Here is an 18,007-nt window from a genome sequence, read left to right as displayed (position 1 = left end):
AAACACAACTAGGTTTGATCTGCCTTAAGCAGTGAAGCAGAGACTAAGACAGCCAGTAAAACCTGCCAGCTGACAAAAGTCCCTTCCCCAAAGAGCGGACTAGTTTTTAGCCAAAATCACAGGGAGAAGTTATCTAAGTATTTGTTAATTTCACTTTGCAAATGACCATGTAAATGGAGAGGAGTTAGTGCCTTAGCGGTTCACAGGGTCAGAAGTGTAATCAAATACAGTGTGGATGTGATGCTTACCCTATTTGGAGGAAGCTGAGACCTGGGGTGGGCCTGGGGCCCATCTGTGCCTCCTCTGAGCCCCCCACTCTTCCTGGTGCACGGCCTGCAGGCCTCAGCTCCTCCGCAGCCTCCCCTCACACGTGCTGTGAGCAGGACATGGCCTGCGCTCATCCTCACTTCACTTCTCCACCTGGAATGACCATTGTTACCCGCACCGGCCCCTCCGCAGTGTGCATGGATCCACGCAAAAACACCTGAGAAGAACCTAAGGTTCTGGGGTGAGAGGAGGGTGGTGCGCGGAGACATTAGGAACAAAGAGTGGCTTTAGCTGGAGGGTCCTGTCTTGTTCCCAGGGAAGAAAAATCCTCTCTGAACAATTCGGGGCTTCAGGGACCTGGTATTAGGCTGTTTCCCAGGAGGTCATGGCCTGCGATGGAGCCCCTTCCTTGATAACCAACATTTAAAAATTGGCTCTTATGTGCCACACGCTGCACCAAGCACTTTACCTGCCTGCCTTTTTCCTTCCAACCTTTTACTCTTCCCCTCTTACAGATGAGTCAACCAGGGCTAAGTGAGGCTACATGACCTGCCCAAGGGTCACAGTTTGAAAGTGATTAAGCCACATCTTGAACCAGGTCTGAATACCTGCGGAGCCTACACAGTTACCCCCTTGCTGGGGATTACTCAACTTTGCTGGTCATAAGAATGACCCGGGTCTGTTGGGTGATAGATTCCTGGGCCCACCCCAGACTTTTATTTTTCTTTTGGCTGTGCTGCACAGCTTGTGGGATCTTATTTCCCCCCAAGCAGGGATTGAAACTGGCCCCGGCAGTGAAAGTGCAGAGTCCTAACCACTGGAACGCCAGGGAATTCCCTTTTTTATTTCCCACCCCAGATCTTTTGAATCAGACTCTCAACTGTGGCTGCACACGGGAACCATCTGGAAGCTTTCGGAAACACTCATGCCTGGGTCCCATCCCCCAGGGATGCTGAGTTAGCTGAGCCGGACTGCAGCTGGGCCACTGGGATTTTTTCAAAGCCTCACAGGGGATTCCTACCATCCAGCAGGGGCTGAGACCACTGCCCCATCCTGCTACCACCTGTTAGGCTGAGGGATGTCCAGATAATCAGAAATGAGAAACTACCAGACATCCCCTGTCCCACACAACGCATCCCCTGTGTATGAGATTTTTGAGAAATAACAACAGATTTTACATATTTCTTATGAATATTTCAGAGCCCACATGCTAGCACTGTTGCCATGCATCACTCTGCTTATAAGGTAGATCTGTTTAATATCTCTTCTGGATTTATAATAAAAATTTACTTTGAGAGTCACATCAGGATAAAACAAGAGTGTGGAATTGCTGGCTTTCACTTTTAGCTGGAAAGACTCAAAGGCAGGGTGCTGGAATCATCGGAAGATTTGTTCACTGGCGTGGCTGGTGGCTGATGTTGGCTGTCAACTGGGTTCCCGGCTGGGGCTACGTGGCCTGACCTACCAACGGCCTCTCCATGTGGCTGGGGCTTCCTCACAGTATGGCAGCCTCAGGGCAGTTAGGCCACTTAAATGAGGGCTCTAGGCTCCAAATGTAAGTGTCCCAAGAGAACAGGTAGAAGCTGCATAGCCTCTGATGATCTAGTCTCAAAGGTAATATATCAATTGCTTCACATTTAATAAGTCACAAGACTGATAAAGTCTAATCATTGTCTGGAGTCTTAAAATTGGATAGAAGTATTGGTAAGAAAGTTTTAGTACGTTTCCCTTCAAATGAAACAAATACTTAATAAAATGTTTAAATCAAATTTCCTAAGGGTGCATTTGGTTGCCCACGTCATGTACATTTATACAAATTATTTACAATCTTGGAAGACAGAAAGGTCATACATTGAATTTTCATAAATTTCTTCCTATTTCTATCTGATTTTCAATTAAAAGTCCACTGAAATTTGTAGGTTTTGTGTAAGGTAAATTTTCAAACATAAAATTGATGATCATGGTTAAAAAAAGTCAAGCAGTACAACTGAGTGTGCGTGAAAATGAAAATCTTCTGCCTCCCCTTGCCCTCAGCCCCTCGTCTCACTCACCAGCGGTAACCATTCTAAACATTTCTGCTGTTGGTTATTTTAGGTGTCACAAAACTAATACCAACTAATTTGCTTCTGCCTCTGTATCCTGATTTCTACTGACCTCTCACTATGAAATACGAGGAAAGCATGGTGGCAGATGGTGAAGACCAGGACCCCGGGCCAGAGTCCCCGAGCTCAAATCCCAGCCTCAATATTCCCAGGCATACGACCTTGGGCAAGCTATTATGTCACATCTCTGTGCCTCAGCTTCACCATCTTCAAAATGGGGCTAATGAGAGCATCCCTCTCCAGGGTTATTATGAGGATCAAGTGCATTGATCTATGTAACAGGTCTAGAGCTCTGATTAAAGCCCGTGTAATAAGAGACAGCTACTCTTGGTGTTTCTCTTCTCCCTGCTCCTCTTCCTCTCCTGGATACTTGAGTTAGTCCTTCTAGGGGTTATCTTAATGACTTTTTTTCCATATTAAGAAAATTAAATTGCACATATTTAAACAATTAGATAAGTACGTAAGGGTCTACAAGGAAAAACAACTTTGTCATCCCTTATTTTCATTTTCAGTTGTTTTATTCTTATTTCTCTAATGCCAAATAAAAGGATCATAACAGCTTTTTCTAGATTTACCCATTTTCGGCATCATCTATTGAATCCCACTATGAAAAATAAAGATGAACTCATTTATATTGTTCCTTACATCCCCTTATACTCAATATTTTGAAGGTATATTATTGTTACTGTGGCAAACATATCTTTGAAGGTTTTCTCCTCTATTTCATGTTCCATTAGCTTTCAGAAGTACTTCTTGATTCCACACTAGGTACAGCAAAAGTGTTCACATCCCCCCCCTTCAGCCACCTCTTCATCCCACCTTCTACATTCTAAACTTCTCTCAGGTATAACTTGATTTTTATGTTGTCAACATTAAAAACATTTACTTTCTAGTCTACGTCATCTTTTAGTTGTCTATGTTTTATCTAACGGTTGAGTCTGAATGTGAAAAAACAATAAATAGCAGTTATATTATTACTACTCGAGAGTGAATATTGCCCACTGTAGAGCCAAATAGTGTGCTCAGATTGTAACCTTCTCTTATGGGTCAATGTCATGACCCACTTGCCGTTTGACAGATAATGTTCTTTTGTCAAGATAGAGTCTATTACCTTAAATATCATCCTTAAAAAACAACTCTTCCATATTTTAGTTTGCACTATATATTCACAATACCTTTCCTGCATGGAACTTGGTCTTGGAGTTGGAAACTATATTTCTTTCCTTGTTGGGAGACTCAACATGTGCCTTCTTCCCCATATGACCAACACGTGAAGACACTTAACATTTGTTTAATTTGACTTGCAATGAATTCCATAGACATCTCTTTCTTTGAAAATTTGAGGCATTTCCTTTTCAGACTTGCTCAGCTGGCTTTTTGGGATTTCTTTTCATTAGACTTCTGTGTTAATTTTGCCAGCTTCTTTTTTAGATTTTACCCTCATTTTGCTGAAGCACATGCTTAAGCAGCTTCCTAAAAAAGGTTAAGTGATAGGTGAAATTCTGAAGCTTTTGCTAGAAAATATTTTTATTTTATCTCCCATTTGATTGATTGTTTAGCTAACTATAGAATTCTTAGTCCAAACTCATTTTTCCTAACATTCAAAGTATAGTTCTGTTGTCTCTGGCACTCAGTGTTGCCAGCTGAAGTCTGAAGTTCGTCCATTTCCATTCCTTTGTACAGGACCTATTTCCTTTCTGAAAATTTCAGGGTCTTTGGCCTGATGTTTCAACATTTCATGCAGTTGTTTCTCAGTACAGATTTACTTTCATCCTTTGTGTCTGCCATTGTGTCAGCTCTTTCAATATATAGGTGTATCTTTTCCTGCTGTTGAGAGGAAATTTCCTGCTATTGTATATTTATTGACTTCCTCTCCTCCAACGTCTGCTCTCTCTTCTTTTGGAACTCCAGTTAGATTTCATATTGGAGTCCCCAGGTTGATCCTCCATGTTTCTTAATTTTTCTATCATATTTCCTGTCACTTCTTCTTCCTTCTCTGAATGATTCCTGTGTCTCTCAAGTCTCTATTCTAGTCAGCAGCATGTCAATTTTATTATTTTAGTCCTTTTCACATTCTTAACAATTGGGAGTCACATTAAAATTTTTAAAAATGGGGGCAGGGGGGAGGGATAAATTAGGAGTTTGAGATTAGTAGATATAAACTACTATATATAAAATAGATAAACAGCAAGGTCCTACTGGATAGCACAGGGAATTATATTCAACATCTTGTAATAAACCCTAATGCAAAAGAAAAAAAATAAAGTGCAAAATCTTTAAAAAAGCTTTTAAAAACAGTTTACTGATTGCCTCCCCCCACCTTTTAAATAGCAGCCTGTTCTGGGTTTATGGCTTTAATATGCTTATGAAACTCATGAGGATACAAATTACATTTTTTAAAGTTCATTTCTGTCACCTGAACTATCTTTGGTTACTTGGTGGACAGCTGTTCTGTTTGTCCATTTTGATCCTTCTTTGGAAAAGACCTCGCATGCCTGATGGTCTTTGGAAGTGTGATCATACATACAAACCAGGGGCAGAGTCATATGGCAACTGGCTGAGCTTTCCTTGCAGTGAATGAGCCTACTTTCCCCAATTCCTCCAAGTGGGAGAGCTGATTGCTGGCTCTGTGAAGGAACGTAGGATGTGTAGGTAGGCACACTTTAGGGTGTGTGCTCAGTGTTGTAGGGCCCCAAAGAGGGGATGTGATACCTGAGTGTGTTTACCTGACTACTTACTTGATGAGTCTTCTGTCAGTACAATTCTGGACACTGTAAAGGTCCAGTGTTAGTGCAGACTTGGCGTTCTCAGCCACAGACTCTTATAGCAGAAGTCACAAGGCTACCTAGACAGATCGTCCCACACCTAAAGACCATTCTTCTGGTTTTGCCTTCGGAAAGCCACTTGTCAGTTGATGGAGATGGGAAAGGGCCAACTGATTCACTCGTTTTAGGATTAGGGTGGTTTTCAAACATGGTCACAAGTTCTTGGACACTCCTCTCATCAGGAGTTGGGGCTCTATGTCCCCTCCTTGTGAGTCCATGTGGGCTTGTGGCTTTCTGACCAACAGAGTACAACACAAGAGGCCACACAGCATCTGCTTTATTTTCAGAGCCCTGATCTGCCGGGAAAGTCATCTGATGCCCTAGAGCTGCCATGGTTTGAGGAGGCCCCCACCATGTGGGGAGGCCACAGGCGTTCCAGGTGACAGATGGTCCCAGCTGAGCCCAGCCTCAAGTTACCCGTCCAGGAATCTTCCAGATGACCCCAGCCCCACCATTCAGGTCATCTCCAGTCAGTCCAGTACTTCCAGTGACAATGCATAGCCCTAGTATTTCCTAGTATTTCCAGAATTCCCCTAGACAGGGAAGACCAGAGACAAGCCATCCCTCCTGTGATCTGTCCAAGTTCCCAGAGCACAGACTTACTGAGAATGAAACAGTTGTTATTTTACACCACTGATTTGGGTGGCCAGTTACAGAGCAATAGATACCCGAGGCACAAAGAGGGTCCTTTGATGAATGACTCTGATAACTCCTTCCCCAGCAACGGATTCACATGCCACACCCTCTGATTCTGTGCTGGGAGCTCTGAGAGCAGCTCCAGGACCCAGGACACCCTTGAAGTGCACCCATCTCCACCTCCATCCGTTCCTATAGGTGCTCTGGGTGGAAGTTTTCCCTGCTCTGGATCAACACAATCAGGAAAGTTTCCAGACTACTCTTGGTGTCCAAGAAAAGGCATTCACTCCCTCTGTGCATCATAGCTTCATTGCCATAAGCTTGTAGACAGGGAGGTAAGCATCCCTCCTGAGAACCAACCAGAAGAAAGAACAGATCCTCTGCTCAAAAATGGGCACATTTCACAGCCATCAGTGAATCAGAAATACCCTGTTCGTGTGAGATAAACACAAGCACAAATATGAAAAATGCAGTCAGATATCTGTTTTTTTTTTTTTTTTTCTAATTTCATGGGCTGTGAAACTGATGACATTAATTTTCTTCTGTTTGGTTGGATGTTGTTTTATCTGTGGATTGCTTTTTAAAGAAAAATTTTGGAGACTCATTTATAAGCAATAAAATGCATCCATTTAAGATGTACAGTTGAGTGAGGTATAAACAAATGTGTATGTTCATGTAACCACCGCCCCCGTCAGGATATAGAACATTTCTGTCACCCACCGAAGCGTCCCCCACCCCCCTTCCAGCCAGTCACACCATCCATCCCCACCGAATCTGCTGCTGACCCAGTTTCTAACACCATGGTGTAGTTTTTTCACTGTCCTAGAACTTCGTATAAGTGAAATCACACAGCGTGTGCATTTTTGCACCTGCTCCCTTTCACTCAGCGTAGTTCTGGGCTTCAGCTCTGCTGTGTGTACCAATAATTTGTTCCTTTTCATTGCTGATCATTATTCCATTTGTTTATCTATTTACCTGTCGAGGGATATTTGGGATGTTTTGAGGTGTGATGATTAAAGCTGCTCTGACCATTTTGGGACAAGTCTTTTTCTTCTTGGCTGTGTGGGGTCTTAATTGTGGTATGTAGGATCTTCATTGAGGCATGCGAGATCTTTCATTGCAGCGTGCGGGCTCTTCGTTGTGGCGCAGGATTCTTTCAGTTGTGGCATGTGGGTTTTCTTTTCTCTAGTTGTGGTGCGAGGGTTCCAGAGCGCATGGGCTCTGTAGTTTGCACCATGCAGGCTCTCTAGCTGAGGCGCACGAGCTCAGTAGTTGTGGCACGCAGGCTTAGTTGCCCTGCCATGTGTGGGATCTTAGTTCCCCAACCAAGGATTGAACCCGCGTCCCCAGCATTGGCAGGATGGATTCTTTACCACTGGACCACCAGGGAAGTCCCCATACAAGTCTTTTGATCTAGGTGAGTATCTGGATCCACATAGTGCAAAGCCTTTCATTTCCTCCTTAGCGGGACAAGAGTCTCCCAGGCAGAGTTCCCGGTGCCAGCTGGGCAATGGGGATCTGTCAATGTGAGAATCATTTTCTCAATTCTTCTATGAAAACTCTAGATCCCAAGAGTGAAAGGGCATGATCCAACCAGATCAAAAGTGGTCCAAGAAAATCAAAGCCAGCATTGCTGCACTGAAGACGGTGGCTCGGGCTGGCCTTGATAATGACATTCCAAAGAGATAAGCAGCCTCCTCTCACAGCATATGAATTCCACTACCATGGAGCAAACCACTCAAAACGCATCCCTTCCGACTGGCAGCATCTCAGTACTCAGGCCCGGCCATGAGCATAAACATAAACGCTGAGTAGGGAACTCCAAAGGAAATGCAAGGCACAGGAAGCTTTTCTGCCTCTTATAAACATGTGAACTATTTTATAGCAGATATAGAAAGGGGTGGGAGGGAGTGCTGGCTAACTTCCTTGGAAAAGAATAGCAGCAGCAGTAGCCTTTTATTGAATATTTACAAGTGCCCGGCCCCATCCTAATGACTCTTCCCTACAGGCTTCAGTGCATTTCATTCCCACGCAGCTCTTGAAGACGGGTGGCTGTTACGGGCTGAGTCGTGTACCCCCCACCCCCAAACTCATAATCTGTAGCCCTAATCCCCAGGACCTCAGAATGGGACTGCATTTGGGGATAGGGCCTTTACAGAGGTAATTCGGTTAAAATGAGGTTCCTAGGGTGGGCTCTAATGCCATGTAACTGGTGTCTTATAAAAAGAGGAAATCTGGACCCAGATAACACAAAGGGAGGACCACGTGAAGACACAGGAGGAAAGGGCCATCTACAAGCCAAGGAGAGAGACTTCAGAATAAACTAACCCTGCCAACACCTGCATCTCAGACTTTTGGCTTCCAGATGTATAAGAAAATACATTTCTGTTGTCTAAGCCCCCTGGTCTGTGGTACTTTGCTAAGGCAGCCCCAGCTGACTCAGGCAGGGCTACGTGATGTTGTCTGCATTTTACAGATGTGGAAAACCGAGGATCACGGTCACCTGCGAAGCTTGTGTGTCCAGTAACGGAGCCAGCTGACCGGCTCCAAAGCCCAAGCTTGTAAGCATTATATAAAAGACTGGTTTTGCCTCAAGTAATAAAACTAAAATGGGAGGCGGGTCCCTATCTTGTAGGAGCTTACAATGCACAATGAAGACAAACTCCTGCGTGGGAGGTAGTCTACGCAGCCTGGCTGTCAAATCCAAACAACCCAATACATTCCAGGACCAGGCTGAGCATTTTTAAAAGACTGCCTAGGACAGCATGCCCAGAGCTGTCCTGCTCTTCACCCCTTGGGCTGGGCTCAGGGGTGACATAGGGGCTGTTTGATGGTCTCCTGAAGAAACAAACTGCCTGAACAACGGCCCACAGAGACATCCACATCTGCATCCCAGAACCGGAGGGTAGATTAGCTTACATGCTAAGAGGGACTTCACAGATGTCAAATTACGGATCTTGAGATGGGGAGATTTTCCTGGACTACCTGGGTGGGTTCAAAGTAATTATAAGGGCCCCAAGAAGAGAGGACGAGGAGGGTCAGAGAGAGTAGTAGGAGACATGGTGACAAAGCAAGAGGCTGGAGTGATACAAGGAAGGGGCCCTGAGCCAAGGAAGGCGGGTGCCTCTAGAAGCCAAAAAAGACAAGGCATCAGATTCTCCCCTATAGCTCCCAGAAGAAACATAGACCTACTGGTGCTCTAACTTTAGACTTCTGACCTCCAGAACTGTCAGAAGATCAGTTTGTGTTGTTTGAAGCCCCTAAGTTTGTGGTACTTTGTGACAGTGATGGTAGGAAACTAATACAACTGTCCTGGCGTGAACCTCAACGCACCAGGTGCCAGGTGGGGCTGACCTCCACCGATTCCATGCCTAGCAAGGGTTCAAATCAGGGTTCAAATTCTTTTTCTGAGATCAAAGTGTCCTGCTTTCCTTAGGCCAGCTGGGGCCCCAAAGCCCTGTACCCAAGGCAGTGCCTGGGGAGTAGGTGTCTTTAATGAAACTGCCTCACCCTCCATCTCTCCCAAAAATCCTGTGTGGGTGCCTGTGGTCACTCCCACTTTACAGAGAGGCAAACAGAGGTTAGAACAGCAGAGGGACTTGCTAAGAGTGGCAGCCTCAGGTCCACATTTGCCAGCGTCTGAAGCCTACGTTGCTCGTATTTTTTTAAACTCTGTTTCTGTGGTAAAATATACATGACATCAGAATTATCATCTTCACCACTTTCAAGTGCACAGTTCAGCGGCATCAGTGAATAATGCGGTCGTTAGTAGGATGTGAGTATTGTCATGTAAAAGCACAAACAATAATTTTGAAACATGGGGCATATTCTTGGGAAATGGCACTTAAAAATGACTACTTAGTCTTTTTTTTCCACTTGGGTAAATGAAATCTTTAACACTTTGAATCCTACAAATGAACGGGATAAGTGAATTTTGTAAATGAATAGACTCTTTATCAATTTAAAGTCACTGAAACAGCAAAAAAATTGTTGTGCGACCATCACCACCACCCATCTTCAGAACTTTTTCATCTTCGTAAACTTAAACTCTGTATCCATTAAACACTAACTCCTCTTCCACCCCAGCTCCTGGTGACCACCCTTCTACTTGCTCTGTATGAACCTGATTATTCCTCTGGGTACTTCACATACGTGGGGTCATACAACATCTGTCCTTTCGTGTCTGGCTTATGTCACTCAGCATAATGTCCTCCAGGCTCAGCCACGTTCACACTTTTAACTCTTGCGTGATTTCCTGCAGACACACAGAGAAGCCTTAGCGTGGCTGAGGGTGGCGGCTGTGTGGACCGTCTCAGCACCCACAGCCCAGTTACAGAAACTGGGGACCCAGTCTTGGTCCTCAAGAATGCTGTAACACTGAATTCTGAGACTAAAGTGTGGTCAAACAGTCCCTGCGTTGCCCACAGAGAGGCTTACTAATTATAACAGAATGAAGGATAATTGCAAAATCCTTCTTTAAGCCCATAATTTCAACCTACCCTCCCTCTCCACAAATCCCACTATCGCGAAAGTACACAGAATGATGTTTCCACCACATGCATTTCCTCTGCTCTTCCCGATTATCAAAATGAGACAGAAGGAGAGGCAAGAGGCCTTAGGACTCTATAAAATTTAAAATGTAATTTAAAAAAAGAAGAGTTGCTGTATTTTGGCTTATTCTAAACATTCTTGTGCCCCTCTAGTGAATTTTTCCATTCAGTTACTTTATTCTTCAGCTACAGAATTTCTGTTTCGTTCTTTTAAAATCATTTCTCTCTCTTGGCTGATATTCTCCTTTTGTTCATACATTACCGACCTGATTTCATTTAGTTATCTGTGGTCTCTTTAGCTCGTTGAGGATCTTTACGATAGCTATTTTGAATTTTTTTTATCAGACAGTTCATAGGACTCCATTTCTTTAGGGTCAGGTTCTGGAGATTTTTTTTAGTCCTTTGATTTGACCATGTTCCCCTGATTTTTTGTGTGCCTTTTTATCTTGAGATTTGGGCATCTGAAAAAAATAGCCATTTCTCCCAGTCTTTACAGATTGTTTCCGTACCCGGGAAAATTGTCACCAAGCAGACCAGTGAGAGATTCTACAGGTTTCTCAAACCTTTTCTGGAGTTGCGTCTTCTCTGGGCTTTTATGTGTAATTTCCCAGCTGAAGAAATACACCTGTTTCTTTCTTCTTTTTTTTAATTAATTAATTAATTAATTTTATTTTTGGCTGTGTTGGATCTTCATTGCTGTGCGTGCTTTCTCTAGTTGCGGAGAGTGGGGGCTACTCTTCATTGTGGTGCTTGGGCTTCCCATTGCTGTGGCTTCTCTTATTGTGGAGCACAGGCTCTAGACACGCGGGCTCAGTAGTTGTGGCTCACAGGTTCTAGAGCACAGGCTCAGTAGTTGTGGCGCACGGGCTTAGCTGCTCCGTGGCATCTGGGATCTTCCCGGACCAGGGCTTGAACCCATGTCCCCTGCATTGGCAGGCGGATTCTTAACCACTGCGGGAAGTCCCAAAATGCATCTGTTTCTACTCATGAGCTCCCCTTGGTGTCTGTCTGTGAGGCTGCAGTTTCTCTGGTTCTCTGGCAAGGGGGGTCACCTTCCTTCTAGTGACCCCCAGACACCCAAAGATTGCTACTGCTTTCCCTGTCGAAGATCTGAGTCAGGCAAGACAGAAACTGGTCCCTTGGGCAGCACCCTCAACAGCCAGAACACTGGACGTGCGTTCCATCTTTCTCTTCCCTCCAGAGGGAGAGGCAGTGAGAAGGGAGTTTTCTCCTGATCAGGCTGCACTGTGCTGGGAGGCGGATGGAGTATGACAGGTAAGCGCAATGGACTTTCCTACCTGCCCCAATGTGCCTCTTTTTGTCGTTGCACTCACCTGGGGTGCTGTGACCTCTCGACTGGCTTTTTTTTTTTTTTTTTCCTCCCTTCCTTGACGCCCCCCCCTCGATTCCCCCCCACCCTCCCTGCCCCAGTCCTCTAAGCCAACTTCCATCCTCGAGTTGGACTCCCTTTGTTATACAACAACTTCCCACTGACTATTTTACAGTTGGTAGTATATATATGTCTGTACTACTCTCCCGCTTCTTCTCAGTTTCCCCTTCACCCCCCACCCCCTCCCATACCTCGAGTTCTCCAGTCCATTCCCTGTATCTGCTTCCCTGTTCTTGTCACTGAGTTCATCAGTACCATTTTTAGATTCCGTATATGTGAGTTAGCATACAATATTTGTCTTTCTCTTTCTGACTTACTTCACTCTGTATGACAGATTGTAGTTCTATCCACCTCATTACATATAGCTCCATCTCATCCCTTTTTATAGCTGAGTAATATTCCATTGTATATATATGCCACATCTTCTGTATCCATTCATTTGTTGATGGGCATTTAGGTTGCTTCCATGTCCTGGCTATTGTAAAGAGTGCTGCAATAAACATGATGGTACAAGTTTCTTTTGGGATTATGGTTTTCTTTGGGTATATGCCCAGGAGTGGGATTACTGGATCATATGGTAGTTCTATTTGTAGTTTTTTAAGGAACCTCCAAATTGTTTTCCATAGTGGCTGTACCAACTGACATCTGCGGTTTGCAGCGGGCCCGTCGCCTCCTGCGAGGCCCGCCGGGGCATGGCCGCTCCCAAGCGGTTTCCGACCCTCGTTCAACTGGAGCAGCGAGAAGGGACGCCCATCGAGATGCTCGGTAACCTCACCAAGCGGCCCTACTGGTTTCACTCCGAGTACCTGAAGAGTCCGAGGGCAGTTCACCTGGAGTCCTGGTTGGTGGAAGCGATCTTCGGCCCGGGAGGAGAGCACATCCCGCACGTTGAGTGTGTGTCGCAAACCCTGCTTCACGTTAATCACTGGGACCCGGACGGCGAGGCTGAGATCTTGATATTTGGCCGGCCTTATTACCAGAAGGATGTATCCAAGATGATCATGAACTTGGCTGACTATCATCGACTGGCTTTTGAAGTTCTCACAAAGGCAGTATATCATTCACACACCTGGTCCATATTATTGTTGTAAGTTGGTGTCTCTATGGGGGAAGGGGTGCCTGATCCACATTATTGGTGTAAGTTGGTGTCTCCATGGGGAAGGGGTGCCTGATCCACATTATTGGTGTAAGTTGCTGTCTCCATGGGGGGAGGGGTGCCTGATCCACATTATTGGTGTAAGTTGGTGTCTCCATGGGGGGAGGGGTGCCTGATCCACATTACTGGTGTAAGTTGGTGTCTCCATGGGGGGAGGGGTGCCTGATCCACATTATTGGTGTAAGTTGGTGTCTCCATGGGGGGAGGGGTGCCTGATCCACATTATTGGTGTAAGTTGGTGTCTCCATGGGGGGAGGGGTGCCTGATCCACATTACTGGTGTAAGTTGGTGTCTCCATGGGGGAAGGGGTGCCTGGGGCTTCCTATTCCACCCTCTTGCTACCGTCACTCTGATGCTCTCTCTCCTCACCAGTGACATGAGCATTTCCACGTTTGCAGGTATTTCCTTAAGGTATCTGTTCAGCTTGGCAACTGATTAAAATTTCCTTTAAAGTTACTTCAAATTTGCTTCTACCTGTGCTAATCCATGTCCCCTTCTAAAATCTTGTCACTTATTATTACCCAGTGTTTATACTTGTTCAATGAATGTGACAGCTAAATATCTCACAAATCACTCAACTGAACATTCTTCTCAAGGGAAGGCACCATGGGGTTCCGTCTGCTAACTAACGTAGTGGAACAATTAAAATAATATTGGTCAGGATGACTTAGTCTTCTCTTCTTTGCTTCTTACAATGTATGGTACCTTTATCTATTTTATCATAATCCTCCTCCCCCAAGAAAACTGAATAGTTTTCTTTCTGTGCCTTTTCATCCATCCTCAGCCCATCTGCCTGGTAAACACAAGAGTCAAGATTCCTTTATGTCCAAAGGAGGCGTAAGTGGCCTTGAGGTTTATAAAAACAGAATGGTAAAAAATCATGCTAAGCCTACGTGCTGAAACTAAGTACAGGCATACCTTGCTTTACTGCACTTTGCTCTATTGTGCTTTGCAGATACTGCAATTTTTACAGATTGCAAGTTTGTGGTAACCCTGTATCAAGTCTATTGGTGCCATTTTCTCAACAGCATTGTTTTTAAATTAACATATGTACATTGTTTTTTAGACATAATGCTATTGCATACCTATCCACTACAGTATAGTAAACATAACTTTTATATATGCACTGGGAAATCAAAAAATTCCTGACTCACTTTATTGTGATATTTCCTTTATTGCAGTGGTCTGGAACTGAACCTGCAAAATCTCTGAGGTCTGCCTGTAAAGGAATTCTCTCCTCTTCAAAAAAGCCCAAATCTTTAATGGTGGAGATGCTATGGTGCTAGTGGGAGAGACAGCCTAAGAAAGCAGAAAATCCAGATGTAAGGGAATAACAATAACAATATTTTTACAGGTAAAGATGGGGAGATGGTGACTGGGGAGAGTGGATAGTGTGCAACTGTACTGCTCCTTAGAAAGAAGAACAGGAACTTCATCCTTCAGTAGAAGGGACCCCACGTGAGTGCCTGCATTTCCTTGGACCTTCCCTAAGTGCCAGTTGCACTCAGACTCTGACTCTGACACTGACCTGGCTCACCCTTGCCTTGCAGGTAACAAGGGAGTCTGAATGGCCCTAATGGGCTTCACTCCTGGTCGACCTGAAGGTCTCCAGTGGGTCAGGCATTTCCTGGTCGTATAACCTTGTAGGAAGTGTCCCCAGTTAGGAGTTTGGGGATCCAAGTTCTTCTCTATGATCTCCTCTAAGACCTTCTACGTGATCTTTTCTCTGTGTTCAGCTGGCTCTCAGTGAGGGCCCACACTCATTTAGTAACTAAAGTAACCAAAGCCTCTCCAGCACTGGAAGATAGGCCATTGAAGCTAATCTTTTTCCTTTACATCAATATTGTTTATTCTTCCTCCTGATGCCTGGTGCTTAGAAAAATTGTGGAGCAGGGCTCCCAGAGTAATTTTAAGTAAAGTTTTCAGGTTTTATGTAGCGTATACAGAGTGCTGGCACTGACAGTTCACAAGGACACACTAATTACTTCAGCTTCATGTCTCTTATGTTTCCCAGGGAAGACCGAATCAGAACCCAGGAGGATAAGACCAAAAAATAGTTACTTCCTCTTGACATAAGTTGCCTTGGGACCCTAAGGATGGATTTGATTCTGTTCAATTAAACACTCATTTTTTTGGTCACCCTACTATAAACAGAGTACAAAAGTGGATAGTTTTGAGAAAAATACTGGAATTTCTGACTTATTCTATGTGTAACTTATGTCATAGCTTTGCCATCAGGAGAAGTGACATAAATAATATTCTCGTTCTTTTTTAGTCTCTTCCTAGAACTTAGAAAGGTGCTTAACCGCTCTGAGCCTCAGTTTTCTCAGCTGAAACATAAAAATAATAATCCTCCTCTTTCAAGACTGATGTGAAGATAAACAGGATAATGTCAAGTCTTACTGTGGAGCTTGGATGTAGTTGGCACTCAAGAAACATTAATTTACCTTATCTTAATCTGATGGATTTTTATTGGACTAAGTGACCATTAATAAGTTGAAATATTTTATAAATCCAAGCAATATTAAAATTATAACTGTTACTAAAACAAATTCATCAATATCCTACAAAGTTATGGTGGACCAAAGTGATGCAAAGTGAACAAACTATCCCCACAGATAAATGGGAAGAAAAATAGAATTCAACAAATATGGAGAAAGGGCAATCTAAAAGAAATTTGAACCAGATGAAGAGATTAAAGATATCTGAAGTAGGAGAGTGTTGCGTTAAAACTCTTGGTGGGACTCCACGGAAAAGATATGTATTTTAAGGAATTACTAATTGCATTCACTTGTGGCCAACTGTTTCCGAATAAATATACTCTTGTTGGGATAAAGGACACAATATATGTTTGTAGTCACTTGGCCTCCTAGAAAAAATGAAAGTGTAGTAACTTGTGGTTTAATGTTATTGTTGCAGCTGTTGCAGACAGCTGTTATAAGCAGCTGCAACTCCATCCCTTAGAAAAGACCTGACAGGTGGTACTGGCTGGGGCTGGACTTTCACGGAAATTGTCTTGGATCAGACCCAGTGAATTGTTGCTGGAGTGATGTTGGATTAATAACGACTGGCTGCTATCGTAGTGTATTATATATGTCAAATGCTTTTAAATGTTGTCTCACCAAGGGCATGCAGTGACGGCCTCACTGTGCAGGGAGAAACTGAGGAAAGAGACACATCCTTTTCTGAAATCTACCTGCACTTACGTTTTTCACTCCTCAATTGACTTTATATGGTAAACTTTGGATGGGGACCAAGCCTTATATTTTTATTTCCAATTGTGAAATATATATCCTGGATCTAACGAACAAACTGCAAATACAACCCAAGATTATTTGACGCTCTTCCCATCCAGAGGTGGACTCTATTCCCTCCTCCATCCCCTGAATCTGGGCTGACTTGCTTTGGGCTTTTGGATGCAGCAGTAGTTCTGGGGTGCCGGTTCCAAGCCTGGGTCCCTAGAGGCCTTGAGCTTGGCTCTCAGCAGTAATGCTTCCGCCAGCATATGAGCAAGCAGGGCTAGCCTGCTGGAGAATGTGAGGTGCAGCCTTCCCAGCCTGAGACCTTAAACAAACCCAGCCAAGAGCAGCCAGACCAGAAAGAGCATCTCACTGAGCTGAGCTCTAATGGCTGACCCACAGAATTATGAACTATATACAATGGTTGTAACTTTTTGTATAGTTTGTTACTCAGCAATAGAGAATGGACACTATCCAGAACTCCTCCACTGAATCAGAATTCAGTGAGTATGAGCTCACTTTCTCTTTCTAAGCACAGTGTCTCAGATTGAATTATTGGCCCTGATTCTTCACTCTGGAGCCACACTCCATTTCACATAACTTTGCAATTTTTCCTATAAAAGGTAGAATGTACTTTCCAAATCCTTTGGACACTGGAATGAGAGCAGAAGTGATGGTTCTCCCATTCTGAGCCTAATATGCCAGGTCTGGCATATTTTTCTTGCCCTATTACACTTCTGCCATCACATGAGAAGACCTTCCCTTGAGTAGCTGCTGCTATCTCAGTCTTGGCCCCAGAATGAATAGATATGTGAGAAAAAAATGCTTATTGTTGCATACAACTGAGATTTAGGGGCTGCTTGTTACACAGCAATAGCTGACTCAAACACACAGCTTTACTTTGACACAGCCAACATGTCTGAACCTCCTTCCTAGATAAGAGAGACACCATTCTAGGCCTGGGTTCCAGGATTCTGGGCCCACGGCCTGCATAGCAGTCACTGAGCAAGTTTAGAAAAAGCTCTTCAGAGGTTAAGGCAAGATCAAACCAAGCAGAGTTCTATCAGAGAAAAGGGATGGGCGAAAAGGCAGATGCCAGGTAAAGAGGCCTCAAAACAAGAGCTGGAGGCCCCTAGTCAAGGCAAGTAAGTCCTTGAAGAAAAATAATAGGAGGTGAGACTTGAAAAGACTTCCTGAGGCCTTGGCTATTTTGAGGGAGGTCTATGTTGTGCCTTCTGACAAGAGAAAGCATTAGTTCAGAAAAGGGGGCTTTTGAGAGTTTGGGGTTAGCAGATGCAAACTGTTATATGTACAATGGATAAACAGCAAGGTCCTACTGTATAACACAGGGAACTATATTCAATATCCTGTGATAAACCAAAATGGAAAAGAATATTTAAAAAAGAATATATATATATTTACATATTTATATATAAAAGAATATATATAATAAATATATAAAAGAATATACATATAAATATAACTGAATCACTTTGCTGTATATTAGAAATTAACACAACATTGTAAATCAACGATACGTCAATAAAAAATAAGAATTAGAAAAGGGGGGCTTTTGTGGAGAATTAAGTAAACTCCTCAGCTCTGTCTCTTCCTTGGAAGACACAAGAATGTGACTGGCCAGCAGGAGTCTGCAGCTGGTAGGTAACTCAGGCCACCTGGGGCCTCTCTTCTTAGGCAAATTCTTGCTCTCCTTCCCCAGATATTGGGCTCACAGTTACCCCAGCATTGGGTATCATGGCAATGTGTGTGCTTAAGTCCTAGAGCAGCTGTCCCATGGAACTTTCTGTGGTGATGGAAACAGTTTAGAATATTCCCTGCCTG

At 43.9% G+C, this 18,007-nt stretch overlaps 2 protein-coding genes across 3 annotated transcripts in view; one reads left to right on the top strand and one right to left on the bottom strand.

Moving 5' to 3' along the window:
• SLC24A3 (solute carrier family 24 member 3) overlaps positions 1–18,007 on the bottom strand; it is a 465,173-nt gene that overhangs the window by 73,738 nt on the left and 373,428 nt on the right. The window lies entirely within an intron of this gene.
• Positions 12,463–12,861, top strand: LOC130832986 (KH domain-containing protein 3-like). The gene has a single exon (XM_057702142.1). It carries the CDS (start codon positions 12,463–12,465, stop codon positions 12,859–12,861), a length of 399 nt encoding a protein of 132 aa, XP_057558125.1.

The sequence above is a fragment of the Hippopotamus amphibius genome, chromosome 12, assembly GCF_030028045.1.
Source record: "Hippopotamus amphibius kiboko isolate mHipAmp2 chromosome 12, mHipAmp2.hap2, whole genome shotgun sequence".
Classification (NCBI taxonomy): domain Eukaryota; kingdom Metazoa; phylum Chordata; class Mammalia; order Artiodactyla; family Hippopotamidae; genus Hippopotamus; species Hippopotamus amphibius.
This window is presented reverse-complemented; position numbering and strand designations above follow the sequence as displayed.

What these genes read in the sequence shown, in the direction of transcription:
- LOC130832986 (XM_057702142.1), top strand. Translation starts at nt 12,463, where the DNA reads ATGGCCGCTCCCAAGCGGTTTCCGACCCTCGTTCAACTGGAGCAGCGA.